Source organism: Labrus bergylta, chromosome 8 (assembly GCF_963930695.1).
Source record: "Labrus bergylta chromosome 8, fLabBer1.1, whole genome shotgun sequence".
NCBI classification, from domain to species: Eukaryota; Metazoa; Chordata; class Actinopteri; order Labriformes; family Labridae; genus Labrus; species Labrus bergylta.
The window spans coordinates 18,567,177-18,585,400 of NC_089202.1; the positions used below are offsets into that span (position 1 = coordinate 18,567,177).

General features: G+C 38.6%; 1 protein-coding gene and 2 long non-coding RNA genes across 4 annotated transcripts in view; 1 reads left to right on the plus strand and 2 right to left on the minus strand.

The window, feature by feature from the left end:
* Positions 1–169: 169 nt before the first annotated feature.
* LOC136179884 (uncharacterized) lies at positions 170–5,269 on the minus strand. Of its 2 annotated transcripts, none has more exons than XM_065958188.1 (5): positions 4,851–5,269; positions 1,864–4,149; positions 1,525–1,618; positions 721–820; positions 170–630 (listed from the first exon to the last, which is right to left on the minus strand). In XM_065958188.1, exons 2-5 carry the CDS (start codon positions 2,153–2,155, stop codon positions 511–513), a joined length of 606 nt encoding a protein of 201 aa, XP_065814260.1. In that variant the 5' UTR covers positions 2,156–4,149; positions 4,851–5,269; the 3' UTR covers positions 170–510. The 2 variants fall into 2 exon arrangements, with proteins under 2 accessions (XP_065814260.1, XP_065814259.1); XM_065958187.1 differs by having other exon boundaries at positions 1,864–2,169; positions 4,851–5,268.
* Positions 5,270–11,184: 5,915 nt separating this feature from the next.
* The window catches only part of LOC136179854 (uncharacterized), a 50,469-nt gene continuing 43,429 nt past the window's right edge, over positions 11,185–18,224 (plus strand). Inside the window, exon 1 of the long non-coding RNA XR_010666787.1 lies at positions 11,185–12,823. This is a non-coding gene — a long non-coding RNA (uncharacterized lncRNA). The remainder of the gene's footprint in view (positions 12,824–18,224) is intronic.
* Positions 12,408–18,160, minus strand: LOC136179853 (uncharacterized). The gene is made up of 2 exons (XR_010666786.1): positions 13,813–18,160; positions 12,408–13,725 (listed from the first exon to the last, which is right to left on the minus strand). It is a non-coding gene; the product is annotated as an uncharacterized lncRNA (long non-coding RNA).

The window sequence follows — 18,224 nt, forward strand, 5'->3', positions numbered from 1 at the left end:
GTATTCTGTAGCCAAATCGTACTGTACAGGTTTTAAACAAACATAATGTTTTGGTTATAACTGTTGCAAAGATATCTTAAACATACTACAGCCAGGTAAAAATAACCAAATTAACTTTGAAGAGAACCAATACGATCCAGTTAATATACAAAACTATAGACAAAGAATGTAAGTTTCAACATATTTTTACTTCATTTTGTTCTTTTGTGGAAAATGGACTGTAATGGACTACAGTTTAACTCAAGTATCGATTAAGAGCAAGCAAAAAAATAACAATTAAACAAGAAAATATACTAAACGAAAGAGCACAGCATTATCAAAAGTTCTTCACTACAAATTAAATCCTCCCTCCAAGCTCTTCTCCTCCAGATAGGAGCGACCTGACTGATTTGTATCCCCAGAGCTTCCGCCCTCCTTCTCTTTGCTCCTCCAAGTCACACTAGTGTAAATCACATCTTTGCTTTCCTCGTTTTTCTTCTCTGAACTTGTACTGGCATCTTCTGTGTTGTTTCAGCCTGAGCTTGGTAAGATGGTGCTGATTGGCTCAGAGATAGTTGCAGGTTGGGTGACACCTGGTTTCTTTAGCTCAATCATGTTGACATAAATGTCCTCATCTGTTTGGTTGGGTTCCTACAATCAAAAGGAAATGTTAGTTGTAAGGTTATTGTGCTTATTTAAGTCACATTAAGTAGAAAACTGCTGGATTCCAGGATAAAGTACCTCATCTCCTTTTCCACTTGGTAGAAGTTGGCTTATAGCAACTGTGCTGGCATTACCTGACCCCTGACTCTTAAGCAGGTTGTGTTGAGTCCTCTGAGCCCTGAAACCAGCAGAGTATAAACTTACAAGAATATATAGAGTTTTCCTGGCTCAAAATGAAGCAGTGGTGGTACCTTTCCTACCTTGTAAATATTTTTATGTACCGTGTATTTCGACCTAACTTTCAGTTAATGCTAGTCTACAGTGGAGATTCTTGTTGGGGAAAAAGGCATATGCTTTTTTAAAAAATGTTTATCCTTCCCAGGACTGGAAAACAGTTTTTAAAATGTCAAGCTGATTCCATGATTTTTGATTCTGAGTGTGTGATTATGAACTCCCGCACTTTATGCCTTAGTGTAAATGTTATTTGTGACAATAACAAGTTTCAATTTGTTTTTTTCCATTTTGTAATGTATATTCTTCTGTGGAATTTATTCAGGCCTAAATTGATTAAAAAAAAACATGAATAATTAATTTAACAGACTAGAAATTCTTGTGCCGACTAGCAAGGGTGATGAAATTGAATTGTTTAGATGGCTAATCGCATACATCCCTTATTAATAGATGTTAATGTTGAAGTGAAAAAAAAGTAACCTGGATAAGACTTGGTCTGCTCATAATGCCAAAAAATACTTATTTCAAGACTCAAATGAACACCACAAAGAATCTGTACCTTCACTCAAAAAAAAAATCCCAGTAGGAGGTTTTTAAATATTTTGCATAGTGGTATTCTGTACGGTTTGGTTTGATTTGCTGTTACCCTACCTGTTCACAAAGAGTAGAGCACATACTAGCACTAGTAGTGCACATATTACCATTAGGAAGGCGACAATGGTGGCGATGAAGACTGGCAAAATCACTGAAACATACAAAGGACAATATGGGATTATGGTTCAAGCTCTGCTTCAGATGAGATTATTATTTGAATAAATTCGGACATAATGTAATAATAACTCATTTTTCACATATTTAAGCTCTCCAGAGGACGTTTTCTTCATCACTTACCCATTCATAAAGTTTTATTGGCAATACTTAGTAATTATGAGAACAAATTGTGAAATGTGCCGCTTACCAATAGAAGTTATACTCAGTTCAGAGACAAACCTTGACTTTCTGCAGATGTCGGAAGGCTGTAGAAAATAAATCGCTGAGCAACAGATCCCAGAGAGTTTGAGCTGCGACAAAGCACAGTGAAGTGATCCTTCCTTTGGGCTTGACTCATGGTGATGAAGCTCACAACTGTGCCATTTTGATGCTCATAACTGATTGCAAACTCTTCTGAGTGATTGACAGCTAACCCATCCAAACTCCATTGTAAAGTGGGAGGAGGATTTCCCGTACACTCACAGGAACAGTTGACCTGGTTAGCAGTTTTGGTGCAATCAGATGAGGCCATGATCTGTGGAGCATCTGTAATGGATGTAGGGAAGAGAGACAAGTAGAGAGTCAAGTAAAGCCATGCTGTATCAAATTTGCAAAAGTAAAAGGTAAGGTTTATGACTGTAAAAAACAACAAGTTGACTGGTTGTGAGTGAATGAGGCAAAGAACTTCTCTTCCATCACGTGCAGCAGGAGCAGTCAGAGATATACACACGTCCAATAATGAACAGGCTGATTATATTAAAGGGATACTTCACCCATTTGCATTAAGCTTTGTATCATTAGAAACCTGATAGTATTTTTGAATGGTCGTGCATCCCGCCCTCATTTTCCCCTGAGATGGGAAATCGTTATATTTTTAAGTCTGAAAAGGAGTTTCCGATGACGCAAAAATCATCATTTTGCGTCATTGGAAGCTGTTGCGGTGGGAACTCACTCCCAGAATCGATACTTAACGTCCGCCATATTGCTTGGAAGCTATGCTAACAAGTGTCTTGGCTGCTGCTGCCGGGGCTGCCGCTGGCCGCAGCAGCTGAGAAACAAAATCAGCAACCTCGCAGCTATATTGCTGGCCGCTGCCAGCTCAGCAGCCGAGACATAATGCCTGCCTGCCGGCAGGGGTGAGGACGAGGAGCCGGGGCGGCTCGAGCTGGGGCGGACTGGTAATGTCGGTGCTCTCAATGTTTGCCTATGGACACAGACATAGAGTCTGTTTTCTGCCAGGAATTTCCAAGATACCAATTCCTTCTGGAAGAAATCTCGGAATCAGTTGAGGAAACACCCTTATGTGTTCAAGTAAATACGTCCGTAAACCTGACCTTAGTGGGAGTGGCCTGTGGTGCTGTGCATTCTGGGATTTGGTGTCTTTCATCCAAATGAGCCAAAAACACACTTTCTGCCATATCACGGCCAAGAAGGCACCAACTTCAAAATGTATTTCCCATTTCTACTACATGACCCAATGTCAGTACAGATTCATGTTTCTACGGGTGAAGTATCCCTTTAAGTGTCTAATATTGTCAAAGCTAAATCAGGAGAAAACTTGTTTAAAGGATTAATAATTTATTTTTCTCTGATGGATTTTTGTTTTTAGTCTGTAATGTTGTAATGCAGGGGCGGTACAGAGGGGAGCAGGGGGGAGTCTGGGAACTACTGCCTGCAAATAATACAAATAATAAAGGCCAGCAAATATATTTTTTTACAATTTCTTAATTTCCTGATCTGATGACATCGAATCGATCGAATCTGTGACTTAAATTTATTATTGATTAAACAAAACACAACGCCTTCTCAATTAAATGAACTGTAACATATGTTTATAGGACACAAAAACTACATTTTTTATTTTGGCCGGTAAAAAAATATGTTTGGCCGGTGATTTTTTTCATCTACCTGCCACCATGGCCGATGAGTCAAAAAGTTAATTTTGGAGCCTGATTGTTTTGCTGTCTTAGCCGAAGAATAATGAGTTGGGTTTGTTGGACTTCGATCTCATCTGTCTTAAAGGCTTTATATGTGATTTTTCTGACTTAAATATAATAGAGATCAAGTATATCCTCTGAAAATAACTCTGTGAGTAATGACTGTCTACAATGGGTGTAACACCCGAGTCCCGCTGTCTGGGATGCTTTCCGAGTTTTCCGAGTCCTATCTTCAGTTTGCTTACATCGCCGGGACGGCCGGCCGACTGACTCATCCCCTCGCGTATAAAAGTTGTTTAATTGAGGGACTAGAGATACTGGATATTGGATACTGGATATTTACCGGCATAATGTTTACAGAGGAGGTAAGTGGTCATACACATGTGAAAGTCTGTGAATGGGTTTGTGTGTCAGTATTCATTCTCGATCCTACAAACAACAGTCTCGGCAGGCACTGGCTGAGAGCAGGAGTGTGTGATGAGTTTGTCCGTCTATGAGAGCTCTTAGGGTGGATAGAAGTGTGTGGAAGGCGGCCTCTGGCTGTGCAGGTGAAGACCAGGAGTGTGTGATGAGTTTGTACTGTTGATCTCTGTAAGCGGAGCAGAGTGAGGAGGATGTTGAGAACGTGCATAAAATGTCACTTCCTGGAGCTTTTGCGGAAAATACGACCCGGGGGAACTTTTTATACGGGCAACACAGATAGACAGTGAACATCTACTTTTTCACATCAGTTAACTGTTTGCTTTTTAATGGGCGATAAAAAAACATTTATACATGTAAAAAGTTACATATAGCCCCTTTAAGGACTATATTAATTTGTTTCAATGTGAAATTTATTTTTGTGCTTTTTGTGCCTTTAATGTAGAGATAGGAGAGTGGATAGAGTTGGAAATCATGGAGTGAGAGAGTGGGGAATGTCATGCGGGAAAGGAGCCACAGGTGGGACCCGAACCCGGGCTGCCCGCCTGGAGGATCACAGCCTCCACACATGGGGCGCGCGCCACCAGCGCCCCATTAAAGCCAACTTTTAAGCTCAATTAAATTCCTAATATTCAACTAAAATTAAAAAGAATAATGGGTGTTCATTAAAAAATGTCAAGCATCTTTACTCTTTAGATATAGTCATATAAACAAGCAGTCTGACAGTATCACTTAAAGCATTCAAACTACAATTATATAACAAGGCATAAGTGGACTAATTGTGTGGCTCTTGGTCCCAATAAATCAAGATCATTAAGAGGTAAACAGTCAATTATGATTTATACATGTATACAAGACAAAAGTACTCACATGTAATGTCAGCTGTTAAACTGGTTTTCACAGATGACTCAGTGCTGCCATCTTGTTTTCTGTAGACAGCAGTACAGGAGATTTCCTGTCTGTGATGGAGGTGTGATGCGTTGAAGTTCAGCACAGAGATCTTGACTTTAGTTTTGTCCTGATTCTCCTGCAGGGTCTCCTGACCTTCACCCAGGCCGGGGCTCCATGTCAGATTTGGAGGAAGAGACAGACAGGGAGCTGGAGCAGAGCAGTTCAAACTCACTGAGGTTCCCTCTTTCACCTTCAGTGTGGGCGGAGTCAGAGTCGGTCTGGGTGGATCATCTGTTCAGAAGATACATAAACATGTATAAGCAGTCATTTCTCTCTACTATCAAAGGTTTTATTTATCTTTATTTTAAAGTAATCAACGATAAGGTCAGAGAACTACTACATGACTGAACTGTTAATACATTGAATTTGAAATCTACCTGTGACTGAAATTTTCACGCCAGCAAAAAAGTATTTCAGATCATTGTCACATTCCAATCTAAAATTATGCACTTTGTTGTTTTGAGGTTGCATGTCATTCAGGGTTGTGGTGCAGTCTTTTTTTGTTAGGTCACCGATCAATTGTCCCTTTTGTTTGTGTTGTGGATTACTGCTATCAAACACAACAGGTCCCTTATAATAATCTTTCCATAATGCTTTACAAGTGTTATCTAAGTTTACATTATATTGGTCCTTTACGTCAAAGGAGCAGGGGATTGTCACACAGGATCCCTTCAGAACCTCTATAGTCTGTGGTATAATGATCTCAAACTGTCCACACAGGGCACCTGAAACACAAGAAACAAATCCTTATTACAATTATACATTTACAATACAATCCTTATTCATGTTGAGTTTATAATGTCTATATTGCTAAAATCAGCAATGTTCATTGCATGTGTCTCTGTTAAATAAACAAACAAAAAAAATAAAGTCATGATACATTTTATTGTTGGCTCTGTTTCTAAAAATCTTATCAGTATGCTTTCAAAGATAAAATAGTCTTCACATAAAATTTGAGAATTAAGAATTTAACACCAAATCTCTACATTATGATTTCTTTAAAAGAAAGCAGAACACATTAGTCGCTAATTTCTTTGACAAATATAAGTGAGCATCTCACCTTGCAGCAGACAGCCAATGAGGAGGAGAGTCAGAGCTGCAGCCATCTTTGTGTTTCAGAAGAGGCAGAAAGTCTGGAGAGAATACATGTAGATTTACACTTTAGTGTATTTCGCTCCAAGTAAACTTAGATTTCATTTTGAGGCTGTTGTTGAATGTGATCTTTGCAGAAGTTGCAGATGGAGAAATATCTTGAAATGTTTAAATCTTCATCAATGTGGAAAAGGTTGGATCCAGAGTTTAGTTAACTAAATTGATCCCAACAAAACTAAAAGACTTCAAGGTGTGCAGCTTCTCATTTTAAGGTTTAAATTGAAATATTTCTGCATTTCAATCAATTCAAGTAAAGTAGCTCATTATTAAAACAGAGATGAAATTATTATAAAATAAAAAAAACAGGAAGTTTGACTGCCTGCCTCAAAGAAAAGAGACAAGTGTTTTATGTTTTTTACTTGAGTTTAGTTTGTTTACAACCTCTTTAAGGAAACTATTCAATAATTAATAATCAGTAATAACGCCCAAAGGAAAAACTGCATGAGAGCTTTAAAATGTTCAAAACTTGATCAGAGTGAATGCTTTTTTTCTTTCCCCTGTAACAAAGTTTGTTTGATCAACCTGCAAGTGCAAAAAAGATGCACTTGTTAAAAAGTAGCTTTATGACATCAAATATGTTGATTTGTTTTATTTCCCGAAAAAGGATAAAGTTATTTAAAAGCTACTTAAAAGTTATATAAAAGTTTTATAAACTTACGTTTTTGTCAGGTCTTTTTGAGCAGAGAGGTGAAAGATGTTTAGAGAAGTGAAGTTCCTCATCATTTGGCCACCTTTCCAAACAGCATGCAATAATTGACTTAAAAATGAGGAAGTAAAAAAAACAGCAACATTCATGTTAGCACGGAATGTTCTGTACTTTTTATGAGTTATTTTCAATGCAATAACATCTTGATGTAATTTAATATTTACAACCCATCAGTTTGACTAGAAAGTTACTATTTGAGATCCACATACAGGAGGTGACAACTCAAGCTTTTCTGTCAAAGCGTCCTGCCTAATCATGAAGCATGAAATAAGCAGGCGACTCTATAAATTACATTTCTAATCATAACACAATTGTGAAAAAAGCACTTTAATTCTTACTCAAAGTCAGCAATTGTATTTTTTTTCCAAGTGAAACTGAAGGACAGTAAATATAAAATGATTTAAAGGTGTTTTCACATTAGGTACAATTGTTTTCTTACATTGTACAAATGTATTTCATAAGTGACATATTCAAATGTGTGGTGTTTATAGGATCAGCATCTTTGTAGCCTTTAGTTGTAGTCAGCAACATTAGGAATATTATTTGCAAGACTAAACAAACAACAATGGCAACTGTGTTCCACATAAACCATGGCAGTAAATACTGCAAGGCCAATCCCCATCTTCTTTTGCTTAAGGTTTCAGAGTCAAGTGCTCTATTCATTGATCGTAACAGTTTGATCAAAGAATGTCTGACTTGTTTTTGAGTCTGGATTGATCCACACATAGACTTTAAGGTTGTTGTCTGTTCTTCTTAAAGTTTTAATCTTCAGGGTGCAGCTACCCTCTGTGGCTGCTCCCTTTACTGAGGTGCGTCCTCTGAACTGTTGTTCCACTGTAGGAGGATATCTGTCATACACCACAGGATAATACATCTTATTGTATTGACACCAGGTGACCTGGACATGAGCTTTTGTCTGACATGGTACCACAGCACAGCTCCCCTCCACTGCAGTCACTGTTTTAGGTACAGTGATGTTCCAGCTTCTCACCTGCTGCAGCACAGAGAAGCCTTTGTGTGGGGGAGAGGAGGACGAGGAAGGGAGGGTGAATAGGTCAGCAAAGTTGACAACAAATGTTTATTGTTCAGTGAAGTAAGGCTGACGACAAAGAAAAGTATGTGTCATGCAACAGGAAATGAACAACAGTGAAAGCTGCTTTTGAAAGCAGAGTTTACTGTACAGCCATTTGTCATACAAAGTAACATTATGAGAGCTGTCACTCACACTCGTTTCCTTTGGTGAGGTTATGTTTCAGAACAAAAACATCTATTAGGGATGATGACCAATCGAAAACATTCTGAAGTATTTGCAGCTTTTCTGATATTGATTATATAAACTTCTTGTAGTGCAGCACCTGTGTGTCCAATAGGCTTAAAGTTGTTCGTTTGAACTTTCTGACGTTGTTTCCTAGTTCTAGATCTTTTATGGCTGTATGATTTATTCACAGAATGAGTTAAGATATATATATATATATATATATATATAAACATACATATATATATATGTATGTTTATATATATATATTAGGGGTATGCACGTGTACACGTGTAATCGGTTAGTAAATCCTAACCGTTTAGGAAAAATCAGTAAGCAAAAAACGTTTTTTAATTTTTTTTTACTTTTAATTACTTTAAAATGTTTTACAGGCACGCATTCAATCATCTCTCATCAAAAATAACACATGCTGTTTATTTAGAGATGATTAAAGCTACAAATGTTCCACTTTGACAACGTTACTGCGCTCACAAATGCACGTGATAAATGTTGGATAACTGACCTCCAGGCATTACGTCACGTAACAAGTAAGTTTCACTTTTGACTTGCGATGGCAGCCAAGACTACTCAGCGAAGGAGGAGCCGCACTCCTGGGGATTGACTCTGGTTTTCGTTCATAGTTTGAATCTTAAAAAATCTCTCAGTCCACATGGCAACGCTAAAACGATGGAAAACGCTCACATAAGCATGCTATAAGCATGCCAGGCCAGTAGGTGGCGATAATAGCTGTGTCTCATTCACATCAAACACTGTAAAAGAACATTGCGAGCATGCGTATTAAGCGTCCTTTTGACAGCAGCGTTTTGGAAAGATGGCGAAACAAGTCAACAAACACAAAGCTGATTCATTCGTTTGGACAGACGACGAAGTGGAGTTGCTGCTTTGAGTTACACTTGAATAAGTGCCAGGAGAATGTCGACTAACAGCAGCGGACAGATGTAAACAAACCGGTAGCCCGCCATCTTGGTTATGACGCATGCTCAACACGCAAGTCGACATAATTACGTCACTATTACAAAAAGCTCCGTTTTAACTGTTTTAACTGTTCACACGAATACAAGTAAACGTGATTTTTTTAAAATCACCACCTTGGAATGCGTTTTCAAAGACTTTGTTTGCAGTGACCAAAAAAACTCAGTTTTGAATTGTTTTCATGTGGACGGGTCGCCAAAAGGGAGAGAAAATACTACGTTTTCAAAAAAATCGTATACGTGTGGATGGGGCCTGACTCACTGACTACACCTCTCCAGTCTTTTGCACAGAAAATTGCGAGATTTTTTAGAATTCTTTGTGGAAAAAACAATTGATATAAAAAAGCTAATTTTACCACCCTCTGTACCACAGCCAGACCCTCGGTCAGCTGTGCAATTCTTTAATCGATTTGATCCATTATCTCTCTCCTCTCTGCAAGAAATAATCCTTCATTTGAAGCCCACATCATGGACATCTGCTTGTATTCTCCGTTGCCTTTTTAAAGAAACATTTTAAATTATTAGCATCCTCTCCTTCATCAACAGCTGCCTCTCCACGGGATGCTTCCAGACCGATTTTAAACATGCAGTGGTTTAGCCTCTTTAAAAAAACCTAACCTAGATCCTAACATTTGATCAAATTTTAACCCATTTCGAAACTCCCATTGTTATCCAAAATTCGTTTTTGTTTTTAGCAGGAGACAATGGGGACTATGCAGTTTTAATACTTTTAGCGTGGAGCTCTCAGTGCTGCATTTTAGACGGTTGACCACAAAATAATTATCACCAGGCTTAAAGACTGGGTTGGGATCCAGGCTAAATATGCTCAAATCATACTCGGAAAACAGAAGTTTTAAAGTATGCCTAGGATACAGCTTTTCTCCCTCTGCTGCCCTCACCTGTGGGGTTCCTCAGGGCTCAGTTTTATCACCTCTTTTTTGTTTTTCCCTGTCCATGCTGCCACTGGTCTTCCTAATAAGGAAGCACGGCTTATCCTTCCACTGGTTTGCAGATGACATGTAAATATATATCCCTCTCAAAAGCAATAACCCCCACTCCCTGCAAATACTACTCGAAAGACTGGATGGCACAAAACGTTTTAATACTAAATGAGTAAAAAAATGAGGTAGTTCTGTTTGGCCCCCCTGACTCCAACCAGCTTTATCTGTAAAACACTTGGCCCACTGTCATCTTATGTAAAACCCTCTTCATGTGTGTATATATATTTTATTGTCTTTCTTTGAAGCTGCTGTTGTTTTTACGCCTTGTAAGTAAAGCACATTGGTTAGTTGAGGCTCACAAAAAAGGCATTAAAATATCCATGCTACTTAGTCAAATAGCATAAAAAACTAAGAGCTCTCTCATATAAGACATGCCTTAGGCATCAGTATATGAGTAAATATCAATACTGAAAAAGTCAGCGAACATGCACATCAGTTATTTAGGTGCTGGGTCGAAAAAGTCTCTAGATATTCCCTGTCAGGCTCAAAACAATTTTATTTCATGTACTTATAGCAAATAAATGAGTATATATTTGGGAGCCATAGTATTGTGAGTCTTTGTGCATCATAAATATCAATGGTCACATACGTTACTCTTTTATTTTTTATTTTTGCGCAGTAAATGCGTATATTGTAAAGTAACAGCCAAAGATAGAAAGAGGAATCTAGAGTGAAAAAGAAGCGATGACTTGCATCAAACAGATCAGACTCGAGTCAAACCTTTGTTACTGGGACATTTATTCATTTATTTACACAAGCTCCTCATTAGTCATTTCCTTAGTAACATCTATTCTAAGTTCACACAAAATTAACAACTGAGACCCCGAATTAACTTTTTGTTTGTTATTATTGGTTAAAAAAAGTGGAAATTTGAATAATTTTATTCATTAATAAACAAAACCTGTCACTAGCTTAAAGAACATGAACATTAAGGCACTCTAAATTCAAACTTTTTTAACAAGGCTTTGTACCTGACAGAATGTTAGTTTGCTTTTCTATTTCCTGTTACACTTGTGTTATATGCTATGTGGTAGTTTTGGCAATGGTATAAAGAAACACAATTTGAAGATAGCTGAAAGATGTTGCTAAGGGGCTTTCAAAAGCTTCACTTGATTTGGTTGACATATAGAGCATTGTGTTGATTCCCTTCCTGAACCTGAAACGAAGAAACATAGTGACTTCAGTTCTCTTATGCTGGCTAGCTGCAGTTATTTTTTACAAGTTGTGTCAACGCTGAAGGCATTTCATCCTCAATGAATTTGCAGCAACTACTGCAGACCCATAACCTGCAGGGTGATGAAGAATGACTAGTTGTCCTTGGTCTCAATCAGGCGCGGAGCCTATGGCTCATTGCAGAGGGGGCGGGGACCAATAGTGGGCCCTTAAACTGTCTATAGGCCATATAGCATATGCTGTAGCCTATATAGTAATATAGTATAGCATTTATGGTATAGTATCGGCTGTATGGAGATACAAGACGGGGCAGGACGAAGAGAAATGCCGCTGCAGATTACAAAGGGTGCTATTACAGTGACAGGGACTTATCAGTGAGTGATCTGCTGATGTTTAAGCAGAACAAGTGCTGATATATCTGTGCGCATATTCCATCGATTAAACAAGTAAAGCAGACTTAATTATCCGGACGGGAAACCAAAGATAGAAGGCAACTACAGTTTGACATTCAGTGAAGATGGACGCTCATCCAGCCACACAGACAATACAATAAAACCACACATTATCAACCCACACATGACTACAAACTTTGTAAACAGTGTGACAGCAATGGCCTGCCGTTCATACAATATGATAACCAAGCAGACACAGGGCGGTCTACAACACATGCACCCACAAACAAAAGATGAAATAATGATGAAACAAATTACCAATTAAGTTTTCATCAATCTCAGACTGTAAATATTACAGTTTTACAGGTTTTCATCAGCACTGTTGCTTTCCTGCAGCTAGCTGGGTGCTCCTCCTAACATGTTTATTTGCTTGGCTAGTTTCGTTTACGTTAGTGGAGCGAGCAACGGGAGGAGACTTGTCAGGTTGAGTTGTTGAAGGTTGAGTTGTCAATGAGAAAACATTTTTTATTTAGTTTTTTACACTTTTAATGTTACGAAAAACTGCGAGGTAAACAGAAATAAAGCAGACAGACGACTAGGTTTTTAAAACTCCAGACAGCAGCGGGGGCCCAGCAAAGGGGGTGCTAAGAGGTGGACAATGACATTACAAACAGGCCACAGCACCCCGCTGGTGCTGTTTGCTGCCGAAGTTGAGAACCCCCTTGGCAGTGGAGGGGGGGCCCTTCTCTGCTCTACAAAATACATTGTGTGTCTTGATTGCGGCAAAAGAAAAGAGAGACTCAGACCTAGTCAAACTAACTTTATTAGAAAATTCAACTAAATAACAAAAATGCATGTTAAATTTGGCTCAAAGTGGGCCCCTTAAGACAACAGTGGGCCCGGGGCGGCCGCACCTTCTGCCCCCACACTCGCTCCGCTACTGGTCTCAATGCAAAGAATTAACCAAACTGTGAGCACAAAACAGAGGCACATTTTCAATGAAAATCAAGTTAAAATCGTCAATCAAGTTCGGTGTGGAAAAAACATTTAAGATTTTATTTGAAGGCCATATCACCCAGCCCTAGTTTCAACTTTTCTTTTGTTTAAGTTTTTTTTTTTTTTTTAATGGAAAATAAACAGGAAAAAAGAAAATATACATTCAAGAGAGCAAAACAATATCAAAAGTTCTTAAATCAGCAATAGAAATTCAGCGTAGCGTTAGTTCAGGCAGGGAATGGAGTCACGCTCTACTATCATGCCAGAGTTTTGGTAACAGCTGATCTCACACAAGCCTCATCAGCTGATGGCCAGCTGATTTACTTCAAAGCATTCTATTAGCCAAAAGTTCTTATGCCGCTTATTTAAACTGCTCTAGCCTGCCTACTCTTTGCTGCTCCCTCTGCGAGCCACATTTGCAGCTCTCCTCCACCCCAGCTCCTCCTTTTATGCTGCAATGACTTGCATCAATCAATGCCATGCATGTCATTGATGTCTGCTCTGTTTGGCTTTGCTGCTTATCTCTGCCTAAAGCTTTCCTTGTATGCACAGGAAGGGCAGGTATGTGTGCTGCTCCTGCCTTACGCATTCAACTTAAGAACGTAGAAGGTCAGGGAGATCCCAAAACAGAGCCATACCGCCGAATATAAATAATTGCAATGAAGTACATTTTCTTGACAAAGTGGTCCTGACTGAACTGTAAGCTATGTCTGCATCACACTCTTTTCTCTAAATTTAACCCGAGCATATTCACATTCAGAGTCCTTCCTCACATTTCTAGGCTTCACTTCGTCATATAGATTTAACATCTCTACTGCATTGCTCACAAAATTCAATGCTCCCTCTAAGCGCTTCTCCTCCAGATAGGAGCGACCTGAGTGATTTGTGTCCCCAGAGCTTCCTCCCTCCTTCTTCCCTTTGCTCCTCCAAGTCACACTAGTGTAAATCACATCTTTGCTTTCCTCGTTTTTCTTCTCTGAACTTGTAGTGGCGTCTTCTGTGTTGTTTCTGCTTGAGCTTGGTAAGTTGGTGCTGATAGGCTCAGAGGTAGTTGCAGGTTGGGTGACACCTGGTTTCTTCAGCTCATAGGTGTTGACATAAATGTCCTCATCTGTATTGTTGGGTTCCTACAATTCAAAATAAAATGTTGGTTGGTTATTGTGCTTATGTAAGTCACACTAAGTAGAAAACTGCTGGATTCCAAGATAAAGTACCTCATTTCCTTCTCCACTTGATAGATGTTGGCTCATGGCAACTGTGCTGGCGTTACCTGACCCCTGACTCTTAAGCAGGTTGTGTTGAGTCCTCTGAGCCCTGAAAAAAACAGCATAGTATAAACCTACATGAATATACTGTAAACAGTTTTGTTATTCCCACTGGTAGTTTAAAGTTGAGAAAAAATTCAGAAAACTAAATTGAGTTGTTTTAAGATGTCTCACAGCTCTCGAAACACAGGATCACAGCGTCTGCAGGAAAAATGATGTCAAAATGTTGTGCCACGTGTGGCTAGCATTCGCAGTGCTAACACTACCAGCCTTTGGTCCTCCATGCAGGTTAAAGGGGCTATATGTAACTTTTCAAAAATACTGCAATAGCAGTGACTCTGCATGGCCGTGAGGCGAATCGCACCAGTAACCTGTTGATCGCTCTCCCTCGCGTGCTCGTACGTACACAAAGGAGCATCATCATCGGCCACGAAACACTGGATAATGTTTACAGAGGAGGTAAGTGGTCATACACACGTGAAAGTCTGTGAAGGAGTCTGTGTGTCTGTATTCATTCTCCATCCTACAAACGACAGTCTCGGCTGAGAGTAGTGCTGGGCGATATGGCCTAAATTTGATATCACAATATTTTAAATATTTTTTTACAATGTCAATATTCGATATGTCTCAATATTTTTCATATTAAAGTTTATAAATGTAGCCTATAAAACTGAATCTCCACTGTATAAAAAAAAATATCACCCGACCATTGTAATCACTGGCCCAGGAACTTTACTTTTGATTCGAAGAATAACAGTCACCAATTTACTCTTGAACCATTGTGATGCAAAAGTCAATTACGACTTTTATTTAATTAATTGAGCTCTAATTATAGAAAATAAAAATATTTTGTATTTTTCTAATATCTATGTGCTCCTGTTTATTCACCATGCTGGTAACTGTAAGAGTCGACTTAATCTGATATTAATATGAGACTGTGATAGAGCTGGAAGTCTTCTGATCACCTTTCTCTCCTTCTTTCTTCTCTGTGAGAAACTCTTCATCCTTAGATCTTTACTTTCGGAGCTCTCTTAAGAGCTAAGATGCTTTGTGAATAACTTTTATCTTTACCAGGATCTAGTCTTTAACTTTAAGGGGAAATTTAGCTGCAGTGTGTTCCAGCTCCTCCAGCTGTCTGCCACTGTGGCTGAAACTTTTCTCCGTTCAGTTTTCGTCATGCCCTGCTGTCACTCAACTTTTCTGGTGATTTTTTTTCTTTGAATGCTGATTTTAGCTCGGCTTTTGTCGGGATATGATGATTTTAAAACCGTTTTACCAAACGTGTGTTTTAGTAGAGAAAACCTGCGCTAAAATCTGTGTGCGAGTGTACAATTTGAGTGTAGCTAGCGCGCTCGCGGAAGTGACAGCAGTGAAGCCGCCAGCTGAACGTGCAATCAGCTGGCCCAGACTCTGTCAATCATTCATCCGGGCCAGCGGGCCAGTTCTAATGTCGAGCCCTGCGTTATGTGCCCTTTTTTTGGAAGTAATTTGGCCTCGTTCGCATCTTTCTCTTTCTCCTCCGTGTTGGCCGCTTACAAGAGCTAGGCTACTCAGGGGAAGGAGTCTCCTCCGCCCTTTCGTCTCCGCGCAACAAGCGCTGCTGCAGAAATCTCGCGGAGCAACGAAATATCGCGAGAAAACTTCGAAGTAGTTTAAAAAATAAAATTGATGTTCCCTTTTCCATATCAAGCATTAATTAAATATCGATCGAATCGAGCTTCATGATATATCGCCCAGCACTAGCTGAGAGTAGGAGTATGTGATGAGTTTGTCCGTCTATGAGAGCTCTTAGGGTGGATAGAAGTGTGTGGAAGGCGGCCTCTGGCTGTGCAGGTGAAGACCTGGAGTGTGTGATGAGTTTGTACTGTTGATCTCTGTAAGCGGAGCAGAGTGAGGAGGACGTTGAGAACGTGCATAAAATGTCACTTCCTGGAGTTTTCGCGGAAAATACAACCCGGGGAAACTTTTTATACGGGCAACACAGATAGACAGTGAACATCTACTTTTTCACATCAGTTAACCGTTCACTTATTAATGGGCGATAAAAAACGATTTATACATGTAAAAAGTTACATATAGCCCTTTTAACTTCCACATGCCTGTGCTTTTTACACTTTTGTCAAGATACGCCACTTTAACACAAGATAGCCTACATACAACTTTTATTCAATTTTCAAAATACAGTCAAACCTCTCTGTGCTATGAGATGCCATTTGTCTACTATGCTGATTTACAGCTAGGTAGTGGAGAATTAGTCTTTAACTGGAGCTCTAGCTCTCGTTGGTGGCAGGCAGCATTTCAGAAACAACATTGTTATGTGTGCATGTACAACAGTCACTGTACAGGACACACAACAATAAAATGAATTCCCGTAACATTTTGAATTGATTGATTATATTCTGAAACATGAAAAGTGTGTTAAAAATCTAACAAAGTATGAAGTCCAACAAAGCATGATGGGATATGTCAGCTGTACTACTAGGCTACTACCCACTACAGGAAGGATCACAGATGAGATGAGGAGGAGTCGCGTGGTGATGGTAAGTTTGTACAAAACATTTCTGGTTAATGGAGTTAATACACACTTACTATGTCATTCCCTTGTTCAACATAATTCTTATATAACTGTACCCATTTGTTTCTCATGCTTATATAACAGACCTTTGTAAATACTTTGAGGAGCTAATAATTAGCCAGCTATTGGCTGTGTACTGTCCCTCTGCTGCAGCTGAACGAATGGGAAGTTAAGGGGAATCACTGCTATATAACAGCTGCAGCTCAGGAGAAAGCAGAGTTGTGGTGGTTTGACACTAAAGTGTGTTGAATTATCTCGCATACTACGTTAGTCCGTTTATCTTAATGCAAGGCTACTCCCAATAAAGGGAGAGAAAAATCAGTAACTTGTGGGTACTTGACTGAACCCAGCGTCTTTTTCATAGTGTTTAGTGTTTATTCAGCAGCTCTGGGTTCTAACACAGACCAGCTCAGCAGCAGCCTGTGCAGTTCAGCAAGGTGTTGATATGAGCAGTCAATCATATATTAGATTTTTCGGGATTTTTCCAGGTAACAAAGGAATGAGGCTTGTCAGCTGATGATTATAGAGAAAGGGAATTTGTAGACACAAATGGCCTGGATGTTGCAGCTGAGTGTTTGATAGTGGGAAAAAAAGATGAATTGCATTCAAATCAAAGACTGACTGACTTGATGTATATTATTTTTCTTAAATATTACTCATGATATTCTTATCTCTTTTCTATTGTATGATTCCACTTAAGTTGAACTTGTATAAGTAAAGAAAATTACAATAATTAATATCATAGAATCACAACATTTTGTTGTAATTCTCACATGTTTTTGTTTAAAGATATAAGGTAGAATGTGGTTGCTAATGTTCACATTAAAATATGTATATGAATTAAATAATGACTAAACCCATGTTTTATATATTTTATTGTTGAGTAATTGCATTATGTCTAATATTTCCAACAGTTATCAAAACCAGAGAAATACGTAATTTTATTGTTTTTTATGTTTTTATTTTTCAGGTTGCTGAGGGTGGAAGAAGTAAGGTGCAGGACTACTTCACAAAGGAAAGGAGCATGTTTTATTTGATACTTTCAACTTAAATTTGATATTTAGTTTTATATAGTTTCTTATTTTTATATTTTTTAACTTCCAAGTGTAGTGTTTCAGTGCACTGTTGTTATTCTGGCCAATAAAGGCTTTTGTTCAACATAAAAAAATGATTGTCTTCATTATATATCTTTTCCAAAAGTGTTTGAAAGCTGTGTTTGAAGGATCCACGCAAAAAATGTGTGTATATCTATGTATCTTTAAAGATCAAAGATAGATTGGCCGATATATATCGGTATCAGATTTCTTTTCTCCCTTATATCGGTATTGGATCCAAAAATCCCATATCAGTCGGGCCCTAGATAGTACCTAAAAGTACCAAAAGCTTTAAATACCTACAGACCTTCATTCATATTTAATCCCAAAGTTGCAGTGAGCAAAATAGAAAAAGAGATCAGTGGTACATCGTTAAATCACAGGTCGGACATTTCTCCAGTCCTTTTGGCGTATCATAAAGCTACATAGAGTCATGTTTATGTCTCACAAACAGACACTATAAATAACACAAATACATTGGCAACATTTTCGATCCACAACATTTGACTGAAATTGTGGGCCTCAATTGAAAAATAAAAATATCCTGGATAAGACTTGGTCTGCTCATAATCCAAAAAAATACTTAAAATGTTAAAGATTTTAAATTGAAGACCAGAGGAGCACCATATAGAATCTGTATCTTCACTCAAATAAAGAAAATAAAAATCCCAGTAGGAGGTTTTTAAATATTT